Below are 17,070 nucleotides of genomic sequence, written 5' to 3' on the forward strand. Positions count from 1 at the left end.
AACTCAGCAGGCCAGGCAGCATCTACTAGAAAACAGTACAGTCGACCTTTTGGGCCGAAACCCTTCGGCTAGGGATGCAGCGTTTATGTTGTTGCTACTACTTGTTCCCATAGGATTATTGGGGACCCAAGCCATCCCAACCACAATCTATTCCAGCTGCTACCATCCAGGAAGCAGTCCCGCAGCATAAATGTCAGGACTAACAGGCTCTGGAACAGCTTCTTCCACCAGGCCATCAGACTGATGAATTCACTCTGATTTGAGTGTACTCTATATTACATTGACTGTTCTATTTATTATAAATTACTATGATTGCACATTTAGATGAAGATATAATGCAAAGATTTTACTCCTGATGTATGTGAAGGATGTAAGAAATAAAGTCAATTCAATTCAAATCATTCTATTGTCAAACCCAAAGAGATATCGCTATTGAAAACAGAATTTCTGGTTTTGGCTGTTTGAAGAAGGAATCAGAAGATGTTTAGAATCTTGTAGTGATGGTTTCCATTAAACTGTTTTTCTTTATTTATTTTAATAAATATAATTACGCTGCAAAGACTCATACAGTGTGACAGATCACACAAATCTGCACTACTCAATCTATCTGCAATCATGGATCCAACCAATGTAATCTTGCTTCCCTACACTATTTCCCTTGTCGCCCACAACCACAATCTTAACTCCCACCACCATCCCCTGGAACTAATCAGACACAACTATTAGTATTTATTTTGTACTTTTAGCAAAGTAAAGGTTCAAAGTAAATTTATTATCAAAGTACACATATGTCACCATATACAACCCTGAGATTTGTTTTCTCGTAAATCCAAGAAACACGATAGAATCATCGAATCATCCACAAGGACAAACAACCAAAGTACAAAGGATAACAAACTGTGAAAATACGAGAAAGAAAAAGAATAAATAAATATATATTGAGAACATGAGATAAAGAGTCCTTGAAAGTGGGAAGGTTGTGGGAACAGTTCAGTTCAGTGAAAGGGCCGGTGAAGCTGAGTGATGTTATCTCCTCTGGTTCAAGAGCCTGACGGTTGAGGGATAATAACTGTTCCTGAACCTGGTGGTGTGGGTCCTGAGGCTCCTGTACCTTCTTCCTGATTGCAGCAGTGAGAAGAGAGCATGGTCCAGTGGTGGGGGTCCCTGATGATGGATGTGGCTTTTTTACAACAGCTCTCCATGTAGATGTGCTCACTGGTGGTGAGGATTTTGTCCATGATGGACTGGACCGTATCCACTACCTTCTTGTAGGGTTTTCCGACAAATACCTTATGTCACTTGACACAAGTGTAAGCAGACAAAAAAATAGTCATGCACATAAACATGGAAGGATGACCAAAAATTTTGTTAAGAGGTGCATTTTACAATGGTGTAGCAGTTAACACAAAACTTCACAGCACCAGCAATCGTCTGCTGGGTTTCAATTCCAGCGGCTGTCTGCAGGGAGTTTGTACATAAGCCGTTTCCTCCGGGTGCTCTGTTTTCCTTCCACATTCCAAAGACCTACAGATTAGCGTTAGTAAGCTGTGGCATGCTATACTGGCACTGGAAGCATGGCGACACATATAAGATTATTAAGGGATTGGACACACTAGAGGCAGGAAACATGTTCCTGATGTTGGGGGGGGGGGGGGGCATCCAGAACCAGAGGCCACAGTTTAAGAATAAGGGGTAGACAATTTAGAACGGAGTTGAGGGAAAACTTTTTCACACAGAAAAAGTTATCTTGCAAAAACGCCATCCCCTTCTCACAATTCCTCCGTCTCCGCCGCATCTGCTCTCAGGATGAGGCTTTCCATTCTAGGATGAGGGAGATGTCTTCCTTTTTTAAAGAAAGGGGCTTCCCTTCCTCCACTATCAACTCTGCTCTTAAACGCATCTCCCCCATTTCACGTACATCTGCTCTCACTCCATCCTCCCGCCACCCCACTAGGAATAGGGTTCCCCTGGTCCTCACCTACCACCCCACCAGCCTCCGGGTCCAACATATTATTCTCCGTAGCTTCCGCCACCTCCAACGGGATCCCACCACTAAGCACATCTTTCCCTCCCCCCCTCTCTCTGCATTCCATGTGTGGATTTTCCACAGGGATCGCTCCCTACACAACTTCCTTGTCCATTCGTCCCCCCCATCCCTCCCCACTGATCTCCCTCCTGGCACTTATCCGTGTAAGCGGAACAAGTGCTACACATGCCCTTACACTTCCTCCCTTACACCACCATTCAGGGCCCCAAACAGTCCTTCCAGGTGAGGCAACACTTCACCTGTGAGTTGGCTGGGGTGATATACTGTGTCCGGTGCTCCCGATGTGGCCTTTTATATATTGGCGAGACCCGACGCAGACTGGGAGACCGCTTGGCTGAACATCTACACTCTGTCCGCCAGAGAAAGCAGGATCTCCCAGTGGCCACACATTTTAATTCCACATCCCATTCCCATTCTGACATGTCTATCCATGGCCTCCTCTACTGTAAAGATGAAGCCACACTCAGGTTGGAGAACAACACCTTATATTCCGTCTGGGTAGCCTCCAACCTGATGGCATGAACATCGACTTCTCTAACTTCCGCTAAGGCCCCACCTCCCCCTCGTACCCCATCTGTTACTTATTTTTATGCACACATTCTTTCTCTCACTCTCTTTTTTCTCCCTCTGTCCCTCTGAATATACCTTTTGCCCATCCTCTGGGTCCTGACGAAGGGTTTCGCCTGAAACGTCGACTGCATCTCTTCCTACAGATGCTGCTTGGCCTGCTACGTTCACCAGCAACTTTGATGTGCGTTGCTTGAATTTCCAGCATCTGCAGAATTCCTGTTGTTTTCACACAGAAGGTTGTGGTTCTGTGGAATGCTCTGCCTCAGAAGGCAGTGGAGGCCAATTCTCTGGATTCTTTCAAGAAAGAGTTAGATAGAGCTCTTAAAGATAGTGGAGTGAAGGGATATGGGGAGAAGGCAGGAAAAGGGTACTGATTGTGGATGATCAGCCATGACCACAGTGAATGGTGGTGCTGGCTTGAAGGGCTGAATGGCCTACTCCTGCACCTATTGTCTATTGACACTTGTGGGCGGCTCCCAGCACATCATTGATACAAATGACAAATTGGGCATTGATACAAACGACAAATATCACTATTACGGTTTGAAGTACATATAACAAATAATCATCCAGTGTTTGAGCTTTACAGCATCCTCCACCCACCTTTCTTCATAGAAACATATCCTAGAAGCATATCCTACATTTGCTTCCCTTGTGTGCACTTATTGAACCGCCTTTTTAACTAATTTATAGTGAATGTGTGTAAATCACTCACTGTACTGGCCAGTTCCATACTCCAAGCAGACCTTGAGAGAATAATGTTTCTTTATTGAATATGATTCAAAGATTCAAAGTGCATTTATTATCAACAAATATATAAATGATACAACTTTGAGATGTATTTGCTAACAGGCAATTGCAAAGCAAAGAACCTGAAAGAACCCAATTTAAAAAATTAAAACCAAACCCCAGTACCCACAAAGAAAGAGAGTAAAGAACATACGCAAACAATAGAAACGAGCAACAAGTGTAGCTTTCTGAACCAAACTGTGTCCTCAGATCCAAATCCCCAGAGCACCTCGTATTTACAATCTGTTACAGTGTGGACTTAATGAGGACTAAGGAATGGAGAAAATGAAGCAAAATGACTCTGTTAATTCAGATATAAAAAAAGATACTTGATTTTTTAGCACTAGCATTAGTCTTAACTAAATGCACAAACATAAACAAGCCTTCACAATAACTCATTTTCAGTTTATAACACGGTAGCTAGTGGTTAGCATAACACTAATACAGCACCAGTGATCAATGATTGGGGTTCAATTCCCACTGCAGCCCATAAGGCATTTGTACTTTCTCCCCATGACAACATGGGTTTCCTCTGGCTTCCTCCCACATTCCAAAGACATATGGTTAGGGTTAGTGAGTTGTGGGCATGCTGCTATAGGTTCTGGAAATGAGGCAACACTTGCGGACTTGCCCAGCACAATCCTCACTGATCTGATTTGACGCAAACAATGCATTTCAATGTATGTTTCGTGTACATATGACAAATAAAGCCAATCTTTAATATTGTTCTGTCAATCAATGCAACTAGTTTCCTATCCAGTTTCTTGACAAAATTAGTAACAAATGTTTAAATTGTTAAAGATGGAATTCGATCTCAGTGAAGTATGGATTAGGGATAAAAAATGGATCCGTTAAATTTTAAAATCATTGAACTAAATCGAGATATGCATTAGATTTCTACTACTTATGAAGGTTGCAACAGCATAAGGGCATAAGAGCATAAGAGAACTAGAGAAGGCCAATCAGCCTCTCTTGCCTGTACTGCAATTCAATATGAATTTTTAAACTGCCAATCTCTTACAGTTAACCAAAATCCCTTGATTCCCTTAATGTTCAGACATCTATCATTTCCTGTCTTGAACATAATTCAGCAAATGACAAGCCACAGTTTCTTTGGTTAGTGAATTCCAAAGATTGACTGCATTTTAGATGCAAAATAAAAATTCTCATCTCACTCCAGGATCGGAAACAAGACTCCTTATTTAAAACTTAAGCCTGTCTCTGGGGAATGCAGCCAGCCAAGAATGCATCTATCTTGATAAGCTCCTTAAAACGTTTTACATTTCAATTAAATCACCTCTCATTCCTCTGAACTCTAGAATGCATCAGCAAAGACTGATCAATTTCTTCTCAAAGGACAAACTATACCCATCCATGTGTCTATCTAAGAAAGAGTGTCATAATGTCCTTATGTATCAGCCTCTACTACCATCCCCAGCAGTGCATTGTACATCCTTACTATGTGGGGGGGAAAAAACTACCTCTGACATCTCCACTAAATTTTCCTCCATTCATCTTAAACAGACGTCCTCCAATGTTGGCCATTCATCATCATTATGTACTGTGTCTTATGATATAGGCATTCATGATCTATCTATGATTGTTCTTGGCAAATTTTTCTACAGAGGTATTGGAAACCCTGGGCAATGTAGCCACTTGGGCGAGGATGTCTTTCAAGGCCAAGAAGTCCAGGTGCAAGGTGATCAGAAACGGCAAAGCTACTAGCAAGTTTAGCCTCCAAGTTCAGAGTGAGGTCATCCCTTCCTTCGAAAATAACCTGATAAAATGCTTGGGGAAGTGGTTTAATGTGTCACTGACGGATGGGGCCAATGTCAGCAATGCTGTGAAGCAGACAGATGAATGGCTGAAGAAGATCGACAAATACGGACTTCCAGGTAAATTCAGGACCTGGCTGTACCAATACGGCATTCTGCCTAGGCTTCTCTGGCTCCTCACACTTTATGAGTTTCCCATGACTGCTGTAGAGGGCATCGAGAGGAAAACCAACAAGCACCTGCAGAGATGGTTGGGAATTCCCCCAAGCTTCTCTTCAGTGGGCCTCTACATTCGTTCTGGGCAACTGCAGCTTCTCCTGTCATCTGTTGTGGAGGAATTCAAGGTGGCAAAATGTAGAGCCTTATTAAGCTTGAGAGATTCTAATGACGTCTTGGTAAAGCAAGCAGGCGTTACAACCAGATCTGGGCGCAACTGGGCAGCCAACACAGCTGTGGAGGAGGCAGTGTGTTCTCTGAAGCTGCGAGATATCATCGGCAACCCCTGCGTCAGGCGGCAAGGCCTTGGCTCAGTTCACTTCCAGAACTGGGGAAACACAAGCATAAGGAACAAGCGAGACATGATACAGGCAGAAGTACAGATCCATGAGGAAGAGAAGTGGATTTCAAAGGCAGTGGAACAAGGGTCCCAGGGTGCCTGGACAAAATGGGATCTGCCTAAGTGCAAGATCTCATGGGTAGAGTTATGGAGACTGCAGCCCTTCCATATTTCCTTCCTCTTGCAATCTGTGTATGACACCCATCCTTCACCATTAGCATCTGTACTGGGGATGAGAGGGGACCTGAACTGTAAGCTCTGTGGTCAAAAAGGGACACTGGCTCATATACTGTCCGGATGTAAAACAGCTCGAACTCAAGGATGGTATAGGTGGCACCATGATAAGGTGCTTCTGGCTCTTGCTGACACACTAGCACGGGAGAGACGCAAGAAGAGGACAGCTGGCACAGATTTGAGGAAGGCCATCACCTTCATCAAAGAGGGAGCTAGGCCTTTCGCAACCAAACAACCAAAGCCCAATCTATTGCTAACGGCCAGGTCCTGGGAGATGAGGGTCGATGTGGGAAGGAGGTTGCAGTTCCCAGATGTGATGCACGCAACCCTACACCCAGACATTGTACTGTGGATACAACCGGAGACAAGAAAATAATTCTGGTTGAGCTGACTGTGCCGTGGGAGGAGGGATGGGAAGAGGCCCACGAGAGAAAGGCCTTGAAGTACCAGCCCTTAGTGCAGGAGTGTAAAGACAAGGGATGGCAGGCATGGTTGTTCGCTGTGGAGATCGGCTGCAGAGGTTTCCCAGTCAAATCAGCATGGCGGTTGTTGTCAGATCTGGGCCTGGATGAAAGGACCAAAAAACAAGCAGCTCGTAGGATGGGGGAAGAGGCAGAACGAGCCTCTTGCTGGATTTGGAGTAGGCGAGAGGAGGGAAGCTGGAAGCCAGGAGCAGATGGGCAGTGATTTGGCCACCACTGCCGGCCCACCAACTGGAGAGTGCTGTCATGGTTAAGGGTCGAAACACTTGGTGAAGATTGGGAACCACCTGATGATATCTGCTCCTGGCTGAAGGCTACGGTTACCTTATAAGGTAACTGGAGAATACACCCTAACAGGTGTATATAACAAGTAACAAGTGCCATTGCCTTTTTCTGGGCAGTGTCTTTACAAGATTATCAATACTCTTTAGAAATTGGCTGTCTGGCATCAATGATCACAATAATGAGGATTTGTGCTATGCACCACCTGCCCATATGACCATCTACCTCCCATGGCTTCATGTGACCCTGATTTTGGGGGGGCTAAGCAGGTGCTACACCTTGCCCAAGGGTGACCTAAGGCTACCAGAGGGAAGGAATGCCATACACTTCCTTTGATAGAGACGCATCTTCACTCTGCCACTCAATACTAACCATTTCCCTGAGAAAAAGGCACTTGCTGTCCACTTTATCTATGTCTTTTATCATCTTGTATACCTCCATCAAATCGTCTTTTAGCCTCCTTCGCTCTAAAGAGAAAAGCCCTAGCTCATTCAACCTTGCTTCTATGTCATGGTCCCTAATCCAGACAAGCGTGCTGGTAAACCTCCTAAGCACCCTCTCTAAAGCTTCCACATCCTTCCTATAATGAGGTGACCAGAACTGACACAATACTCCAAGTGTGGTCTGACTAGAGCTTTATCGAGGTGCAACATAATCTTATGCCCCTTGAACTCTGTCCCCTGACTAATGAAGGCTGTTACACCATAGGCCTTTTTAACCACCTTATCAACGTGCAATCTATGAACTTGGACCCCACAATCTGCCCGTTCCCCCACACTGCTAAGAGTCCCACCAATAACCTTGTACATCTGTTTTTAAGTTTGATCTTCTAAAGTGTTACCACTTTTCCAGATTGAACCCCATCCGCCACTTTTCTACCAGTTCAGCATACAATATACCATGTGTCCTAAGACAAACTTCTATATACCCACAACTACCACCTTTGTGTCATCTGCAAACTTATTAACTCACTCTTCCACTCCTTCATCAAATCATTTATTTTTTTAAATCACGAAGTGTAGCAATCCCAAAATAGATCCCTACAGAACACCACAAGTCACCAATTTCCAACAGAATATGCCCCATCTCCTACCATTCCAAATCCACACAGCCAGGTTTCCATGAATCCCATGTCTCAAGACTTCTGAATGAACCTGTCATGGGGAACTAGTCAAATGCCTTACTAAATTCCATGTATACCACATCCACCGTTCTTTCTTCATCAATGTGCCTTGTCACTTCCTTGACCTACCTCTCAATAAGTCATGCCTGTTTATCCCTAATAAGAGTATGCTGCTCCAAATGTTTGTAAATCCTGTTCCTAAGAACTCTCACCATTAGTTTGCCCACCACTGATGTAATACTCATCTGTTTACAATTCCCAGGGTTATCCCTTTCTTGAACAATGGAACAACTTCTGCCATCTTCCATTCCTCTGGTACTATTCCTGGGGCCAGTAAGGACACAAAGGTCACCATCAAAGGCACAGCAGTCTCTTCACTCGCTTCCCGTAGTAACTGGGGTATATTCTGTCTGGTCCTGGGACTTACCTATCCTGATACTTTTCAGAAGCTCCAACACTACCCCTTTCCTAATCTCAACATGTTCTGGCATATCAGCCTGTTTATGCTGTCCTTACAAACATCAAGGTCCCTCTCACAGCAGAATACTGAGCAAAGTACTGATCAAGGACCTCCCTTACCTTCTCTGCCCAAGATAGATATGGTGCTGCCCTCACTCTAGTCATCCTCCTGTCCCTCATGTTACTGCAGATTGCCTTGGAGTTTTCTTAGTCCTACTCACCAAGACCTTCTTATTTCCCCTTTTAGCTCTCAAGTTTCTTTTCAGGAACTTATAATTCTCTACCTTATAACTCTCAAGAGCCCTGCCTGATTTTTGATTCCTAAACTTTAAAGATGCCTCCTTCCTCCTCTTGACTAAGTGTTCCATCTCTCTTGTCACCCTAGTATCTTTTTCCTGACTCATTGGGAAAGACCTATCCAGAACCCTGTGCAAGTGCTCCCTAATTAACCAACACATTTCTGTTGTGCATCTCCATGAGAACCTCCATTCCAAATTTATGCACCCAAGTTCCTGCCTAATAGCATCATAATTCTCCCTCCCCCAATTAGATACTTTCCCATATCATCGGCTCCTATCCTTGGCCATGACTATGCTAAAGGTCAGGGAGTTGTGGTCACTATTCCCAAAATATCACCCAGAGAGATCTGTCACCTGAGTAGGTTCATTGCATAGTACCAGATCCAGTATGGCCTCTTCTCTAGTCAACATCTACATACAATGTAGAAATCCTTCCTGGATACACCTAATGCATTCTGCTGCACCTAAACCTCTTGCACTAAGGAGGGCCAAATAATATTAGAAAAGCTGAAGTTACCTATGATAACTACCCTGTTAATTTGGCACCTTTACAAAACATGCCTCCTGATCTTGTCGTCATTGTCTCTGTTGTTATTAGCTTACTGAATACTCCCAATAGAGCGAGAGTTCCTTTCCTGTGACTTTTCTTAATAGAGTGGATTCCAGTTAATTGGGCCAATGGTTAATCGGAGCCCTTGTTTATTTGGGACAACTCTTAAAGAACAAAAATTAAATTGAGAAAATAGCCAGGGTTCCCTTCATTTATATTGGACACTACAGCACTTAATTGGGGCAGAAGACTGTTGCTGAATGGTTTCACACTAGTGTCAGACACATGCACATATGTGGCCATTAGATGCTTCACAGTGCTTAGAGTAAACCAGCTTTTAAAAAGCATCAGTTGTGTGTGTTTATGTTCAAAAAGCAATAATTTTTGTCACTGATAGTTGGCGAAAAATAAGCAATAAAACAACTTGGAACTGTTTTGCTCACTGCAGTTTCAAGCATTCAGGTTCGGAGATGCCAGGAGTGAAAATTAAACAATTTCATTACTTCAACAAGTTGGGAATCACGAAGAATTTAAAGTTATCTTGAACGCTACAATGAGAACAAAGATTTGGAGGATGCAGTGGTCTAAAGCACTGTATGAAGGCAGTCCATTATCTGCACCCGGTGTCTGACTGTAAACAAACAAAATCAGCGCAATCATAAGAACACAGAAGATTTCTCTGTAGATAACTATTTTATATAGCTACACTATTTTATATAGTTACACAACTTTATGCACTGTAGAGGTATTGGTGGTGTGCTAATTTGTTCTATATTTCATTTAAAAACATAAATTGTTACTCAGTTGAATGGTAGTTCATCTTTTTTAATACCCTTTAACTATTTCCATGAAACTTCGGCTAACTGAGGCAGCTACTTAATTGGGCCAAAATGTACTAGTCCCAATGTGTCCCAATTGGAATGTTAATTCCAATTAACTGGAATCAACAATACTTCCAGCATTGAAGTAAACACATTTCAACCCATTCAACTGCATTTATACCCTATCCACTAGCTATCCTTCCCCTCAGTCTCTCTGCACATTCTAACCTTACACTAACTGCTCTATCATCTGACTTAACATGCTGGTTCCCATTTCCCTGACGAACAAGTTTAAACCCTCGCAACGTGTGTGGCATCTTACTAAAGGCTTCCTAGAAATCCAAACAGACCACATCAACCAGTGTTCTTTTAATTTAGAGATATAGCATGGTAACAGGCCCTTCTGGTCCAAAGAGCCCGTGTGCCCTATTACACCCACGCGACTAATTAATCTACTAACCCGTTCGACTTTGGAACATGGGTGGAAACTTCATAGGCAGCAACGGGAATTGAACCTGGGTTGCTGGTGCTGTTATAACGTTATGCTAACACTACACTACTATGCTGCTGCATTAGATATAGAAACGAATGATCCAGTGTCTGTGAGCACTTCAGTGTCTCAGAGTAATTACCAAGCAGAAAAAAAGAAATGATTCAAGAAGATGGTGCATCCCTCAAAAATGCAATTCCCCTCCAGTGACTCCCAGGAATCACTGGGCAACATTGGCTCAAAATGGAGAAAGGGAAGGGACATTCGAGATGGTATTAAGAACTTCAAGGCCATGCATTAGAAACACACAAAGATCCTTCATATAGGAGTGGACTACCTCTAAAACTTCATTTGCCCATCTGAGGAAGAGTCTGTGGTTCCCTCATCAGCCAGCTCAGAACCCGCAAAAATGGTGTGCAATTAAGTTATTCGCAAAGTCAAGCAAATGTATAATAACTGCTCCAGCTTCCACAAGTTCCAATCCAATGATTGTGAGCCTGCATGTTCCATCTATGTGAGGGATCTAGTGGCTGATCCTGTATCTCTGCAAGAGCTAATGTCTGCAAATTCCAGTGTCTTTGTCAGTCCCATGTCTGAGTATCTGATTCAATGTCCGCATGAATGCTCCAGTGAATGCAGGTTCCAGCATCAATGTACGGTAACCCAGTCTGCAAGTTCCAGTGTCTATGTGAGTGACCCTGCATCCCTGCAACTGATTCAGCGTTTCCCGTTGATCGACCCAGTGCCCCTGCGACTGACCCGTTGTCCTTGCGACTGACCCACCGTTTCCCATGGTTAACAGTGTTCCTACGACAGCGTTTCCGTGGACTGACCCAGCGTTTCCCATGGTTAAGTGTCCCTGCAGCTAACACCGTTTCCAGTGGATTGTCCCAGTGTCCCTGCGACCGGCAGCGTTTCCCGTGAATTGACCCAATGTCCCTGCGACTGAGTTTCCCGTGAATTGACCCAGTGTCCCTGCGACCTGCGACTGACAGTGTTTCCCGTGGATTGACCCAGTGTTCCTGCGACCGACAGCGTTTCCCGTGCTCTGACACAGTGGTCCTAGCAACCGGCTGATCCAGCCGTGACAAGAACACAGGCATGAAAGACTGCAGATCTAGCTGCTACATGAGCGAACGAGCACCCACACAGGCGATCCAGTTCACATCTATCCGTCCCCGGGTGTTTCGCCGAGTGTCCATGTGCTGTGCTGCACTGCACGCCAGTCTAGCCCAGACCAATGCAGGACGGATGCCCAGCTCGGGCAGAGTGTCGGGGACCGATCCTGGGCTTGCTCCCTTCGCCGGGTCGGCTGGGAGCCGAGGCCCAGCACACCACCGGTCCGCTCTTTCGTTTTAACCAATAAATAAATATAAGTTATTAATCCTCACCTTCCGGCTCGTCCCGTTGCCCAGATAAATGTAGTAGGCGATCCCCAGCACCCAGAGGAAGGCAAAGCATAGCAGGATCCTGGACTTCCTCCGCATAGTTCCGAGCAGGGTGCGAGGGAAGAGGCCGAGGCGGAGGAGCAGGCCGAGTCGGCACTGGCGACGAAACGACGCTCAGCATCCATCAGCGAAGAGCCGCGCAGGCTGGCGCCTGGGCGAAGGTCAGGGGGTAAAGGGTACGCAAGCGAGTGTGGAAGGCAGCGAAGGACGAATGCTCACGCCGGCTGGAAGCCCGGAGCTCCCCGCACCAAAAGCTTCAACGCAAGCGTAGAGCTAATTTTGCAATAAGAAAGCTAATTCGGCATTACATATAAAATTTGTCAGCAATTATGCTATGCACATAATTATTAAGATATTTTGCACTGCATTACATCAACACTTAACAGATAACTATACATCGTATTAAATACTAATATATTATTAAATACAACATTGCATAAATAAAGCAATACCGTATGGAGACTGGCTTGTATTTAATGATTTAATGTAGTATTAATAATACTATGCAATAATATAATAATACATAGATAATACTAGCAAAGATAATTGACATTCCATAGTATGAATAAAACAGTTTCTGCGCATAGATAATTCAGCATTACCTATTATAATAAATAAACTAATTTAGATAGTAGATAATTATTTTACATTAATTATATAAAAATATCTCTAATTACAAAAGTAATTCAATTTTCTGATGCAAATGATATATTGTATAGCCTTGCATATTTTAATCCAAAAATTAACATAGTCTGTTTATGAAGGTTGATTCTGCACTGCAAATAATTCAGCTATGTTACATAGTTTATAATAAAGAAACTATTTAAAAATTTATATATAATTTTATGTATTAATGAAAATAAAACTACATTATTTACAATGAAAATGCATTGTATACGTGCAAGAGGGTTTAATTGGTGGGTTGCTGGGCGGCACAACACGTTCCATGTTCCATGTTCCATGCTGTATCACTAAATAGATAGATAAATAAACAAACAAACAAATAAATTGATAAATAAACAGGCTAGGAGTGTCTGATCCACAGCAAGATGGCAACAGTTCAATCTGAAATTTGGGAGGCTGTGTGAAGTTTGAACATTCTCTGGTAGATTCACTGACAATGGTAAATTGCTCTAGTGGATAAGTGGCAAAGGAATTAACGGGAAGTTGCTCTGCATGTCAGAGAAAGTAAGTTGCTGGGCTTCCTTGGTGTAACGAGAGGGTGCCTCAAGCTAAGATGCCAAGATACCTTAGCTTCCATCTTGGTAGGCTCCAATCTGGTGGCATGAATATTGATTTCTCCCTCTGGTAAAAAAAAATTCCCCCTCCCCTTCCCCTATTCCCCATGCTGATCTTTTACCTCTTCTCACCTGCCTCGTCCTTCCCTTTCCTGTGGTCCACTCTCCTCCCCTATCAGATTCCTTCTTCTCCAGCCCCTGACCTTTCCCACCCATCTGGCTTCAGCTAGCCTCCTTCCCTTACCTCCACCCTTTTTATTCTGGTGTCTTCCCCATTCCTTCTCAATCATGAATGAAAGTCTTGGCCCAAAACATCAACTATTTATTCATTTCCATAGACACTGCCTGACCTGCTGAGTTCCTGCTGTGTGTATTGCTTTGGATTTCAAGCATCTGCAGACTTCCTCATGTTTATAAGGAGAGAGAGAATGGGATTGTTGTACTGGGAGCTACACTGGACATGAGGTTTCCTTCTATGCCATAGTAAGTAAATAAAAGTATCCTGATTATACTGATATTCACCGGAGCATAGAATGAACTTTGGTTCAGCATGCCAAGTGAATGTCAGATCTGGTATTGGTTCAGTACTGATTTGTCAGCCAGTTTATGTGTTTCCCTCAGGAGCATGAACTTACAGCCACACAAGAGGGTTGAGCATAACCATGCAGCTGAAGCTGACACCCAAATAAGTAAAAGCATTCTTTTCACATACAATGGATTAAATGTTTTTTTTTATCTAACGTGAGTTCATTGATGGCTTTTTTCAAAGCATTACAACTTTTTACATAGTGTGTATTAGAACAATTTTTTGGTTGTCAAATTGCTGACGCTTCTGAATCAACCATAAGCTGAATTATTTTTAAAGAGCATGGTTCAATTAGATGGAATTTTTGGTGCATGAAATCGCTGATGTGGTTTCAAGATGAGTCCAATATATTAAACATTAGCTACTAATTAGAAAGCCAGCTACAAAGAATTGCATTCTGATTAGATAATTAAAAAGTCATGGGCAGTCATTACATGAATGATTTCATGACATACATTCAGTTGAAGTGCATACTTTAAAACTTTTATACATGATAAGTTTGCAAAGCCACTGTGTCAATATGTGGCAGGTATTTTCTACTAAAATTCATGCATGTGTCTGGAATGGTATCACTTAGCTCAGAACCATTGACTATCATTAAAGTTTAAGTTCAAAGTAAATTTATTATCTAAGTATGTACATAACACCAAATTCTACCATGAGATTCATTTTCTTGTGGGCATTCTTAGTAGAACAAGGAAAAACAATAGAATCAATGAAAAAGTACTTGATAAACAAACTGATCATCAATAATCAATTTTTCGGTGGGTAAGTCCTGCTTTTACTTCTTTGCATATGACTGAGGGGAGACTGATTAGATCATAGTTAGAATATATTTTGTAATCAGGATATATATATGCAACTTTGTACATTATTGGATAAATGTTACTGTTTTAGTTAAAGATAAAATACATAAAGATTAATTTTATTTGTCACAAGTACATTGAAATATACAGTGAAATGCAAGGTTTGTGTCAACGATAATCACAGTGTGAGGATGTGCTGGGGGCAGCCCGCAAGTGTCACGATGTTTCTGGCACCCACACATAGCATGCCCACAATGTACTAACCCTAAACCAAACATCTTTGGAATGTGGGAGGAAAACGGAGCACTGGAGGAAACTCATATGGTCATGGGGTGGTGGGGGGAACAAATAAACTCCTTGCAGACAATGATGGGAATTGCTGGCACTGTAAAGCATTTCAAGAAACGCTATACAAGAGCATGCCACCTCTATGTTTAGAGACCTGTCCCATTTTGGAGAACATCTTTAATATCAGGCTGTGATCTTCTTGGTATCTATAGCTTTATTAGTATACTTAACCATGGAAGGATAGTTGAAACCCAGGAAAAGAAGCATTTGGCTGGCTCACATGTTACTGGCTGGAAATTCAAAAGAAGTCAGTCATCTGTACTTATGTTATGGACCAGTGAGCTATAGGTTGTAGCATATGGCATATAATTCCCTGTTTTTATTTGTATGTAATTTGAAGTCTATGGTCACTCTAGCAGCTCCTCGCAGAATTTCAGCTGTGAAACTTGTTGGAATGGAGTGTAGAATTGTTATTTTTCTCGATTTTTTTTCTTATAGTTAACTTTCTCATGCTTGCTTGTATTTTTATATAATCACCTCCATACAAATAATTGTTCAGTTAATTTTCCAGTAATTACAATACAGTTGCCTCTGTATTTTTCTAGAAACTTCTTAGTTTCAGTAGCAAGTATCACATTACTTGAATCTGGTCATTTGGTTATTTTATCGGTTACAGCGCCTTGAAAAGGTATCTACACCACCGCCCCCCCCACCCAATCCTTTGTTCTCATAAATAAGTATTATTAACACCAGGGATTTTGATCAATTTAACAGATTTTTGTGTGAATCATATGCTCTTTTTTCACTGTAGAGCCCAAAAGAAAATTGTAAACCATGAAAAATTAAAACTTAAAAATCCAAAATGCTAGCAGTTCAAAAGTATTCATCCCCCTTTGCTCAATACTTAGTTGAGCCAGATCTTGCAGCTATTACAGCCAGCAGACTTTTTGGATAAGTCTTTATTAGCTTTACACAATGTGATGGAGCAAGATTTGTCCATTCCTCCCTGCTATTTGCTCAAGGTGAGCCAGGTAAATTGGGGAGCAGCGATAAACAATAATCTTATAGTCTTGCCAGGGTTATTTATTCAGGTTAAGGTCAGGACTCTGACTGGGCCACTCAAGGATATCGATTTTCTTCATCTGAAGCCACTCCATGGTTTCTCTGGCAGTGTGCTTGAGGTCATTCTCATGCTGAAATACAAACTTCCTCCCCAGTTTAAGCTTTCTGGCAGACTTTACCAGGTTTTTTATCTAGGATCTCTCTGTATTTAGCAGCATTCATTTTCCCATCAACCCTGACCATATTTCCAGTCCCTGCTACCAAAAGGTATCCCCATAGCATGATGCTACCTCCTCCATACATTACAGTCAGGATGGTGTTACCTGGCTGATGCAGACATCCCACCCTGCAAAAACTCACTTCAGGGAGGTAGCACCATCAATTTGCAGGAGAGTTGGGATGTCTGCAATAGAGTAGCTCCTTAGCAGCTAGCCAGCTAGTTTAAATAATGTTAGCTATGCTAATGAATGAATGACACCTGTTAAACTCACCTCAACATGTCTTTTAGTCTTAACCCACCATGGGCAATAGAAAAGTCACTGTTGCAAACAGTGCAGCGAGCAACACTGTCATTATTTTGACTCCTAGTAGGCAGGGGTACACTTTAGTGTAGTCTGGGGTGACATACGTTTTATATTTTCTTTGGAACACTCCACCACTCTGACTTTTTTTGGAACTCTCTCGCTCTTGCTCTCTATCATGCGTGCGTGCGCGCTCTCGCTCGTGGTCACCCTCACTCGCATTTGCTTTCTCGCTCTCTCTCGCACTTGCTTTCTCGCTCTCTCTCTCGTGGTCACCCTCGCGCTTGCTTTCTTGCTCTTGCTCTCTTTCTCTCTCTCTCGCGCTTGCTTTCTTGCTCCTGCTCTCACTCGCTCTCGTGCTCTCTCTCTCGTGGTCACTCTCACTCGCGCTTGCTTTCTTGCTTTTGCTCTTGCTCGCTCTTGTGCTCTCTCTCTCGTGGTCGCTCTCACTCGCGCTCGCTCTCTTGCGCTTGCTTTCTTACTCTTGCTCTCGCTCGCTCTCGTGGTCGCTCTCATTCGCGCTTGCTCTCTCACGCTTGCTTTCTTGCTCTCTCACGCTTGCTTTCTTGCTCTTGTTCTCGCTCGCTCTCGCGCTCTCTCTCTCGTGGTCGCTCTCTCTCGTGCTTGCTTTCTTGCTCTTGCTC

General features: G+C 43.0%; 1 protein-coding gene across 1 annotated transcript in view; it reads right to left on the minus strand.

The window, feature by feature from the left end:
• galnt2 (UDP-N-acetyl-alpha-D-galactosamine:polypeptide N-acetylgalactosaminyltransferase 2) overlaps positions 1-12,082 on the minus strand; it is a 118,349-nt gene extending 106,267 nt beyond the window's left edge. The window contains exon 1 of the mRNA XM_072250813.1: positions 11,869-12,082. Coding sequence (XP_072106914.1) covers positions 11,869-11,964 — 96 coding nt within the window. The 5' untranslated portion in view covers positions 11,965-12,082. The remainder of the gene's footprint in view (positions 1-11,868) is intronic.
• Between the last annotated feature and the right edge of the window lie 4,988 nt (positions 12,083-17,070).

The sequence above is a fragment of the Mobula birostris genome, chromosome 2 (assembly GCF_030028105.1).
Source record: "Mobula birostris isolate sMobBir1 chromosome 2, sMobBir1.hap1, whole genome shotgun sequence".
Taxonomy (NCBI): Eukaryota; Metazoa; Chordata; class Chondrichthyes; order Myliobatiformes; family Myliobatidae; genus Mobula; species Mobula birostris.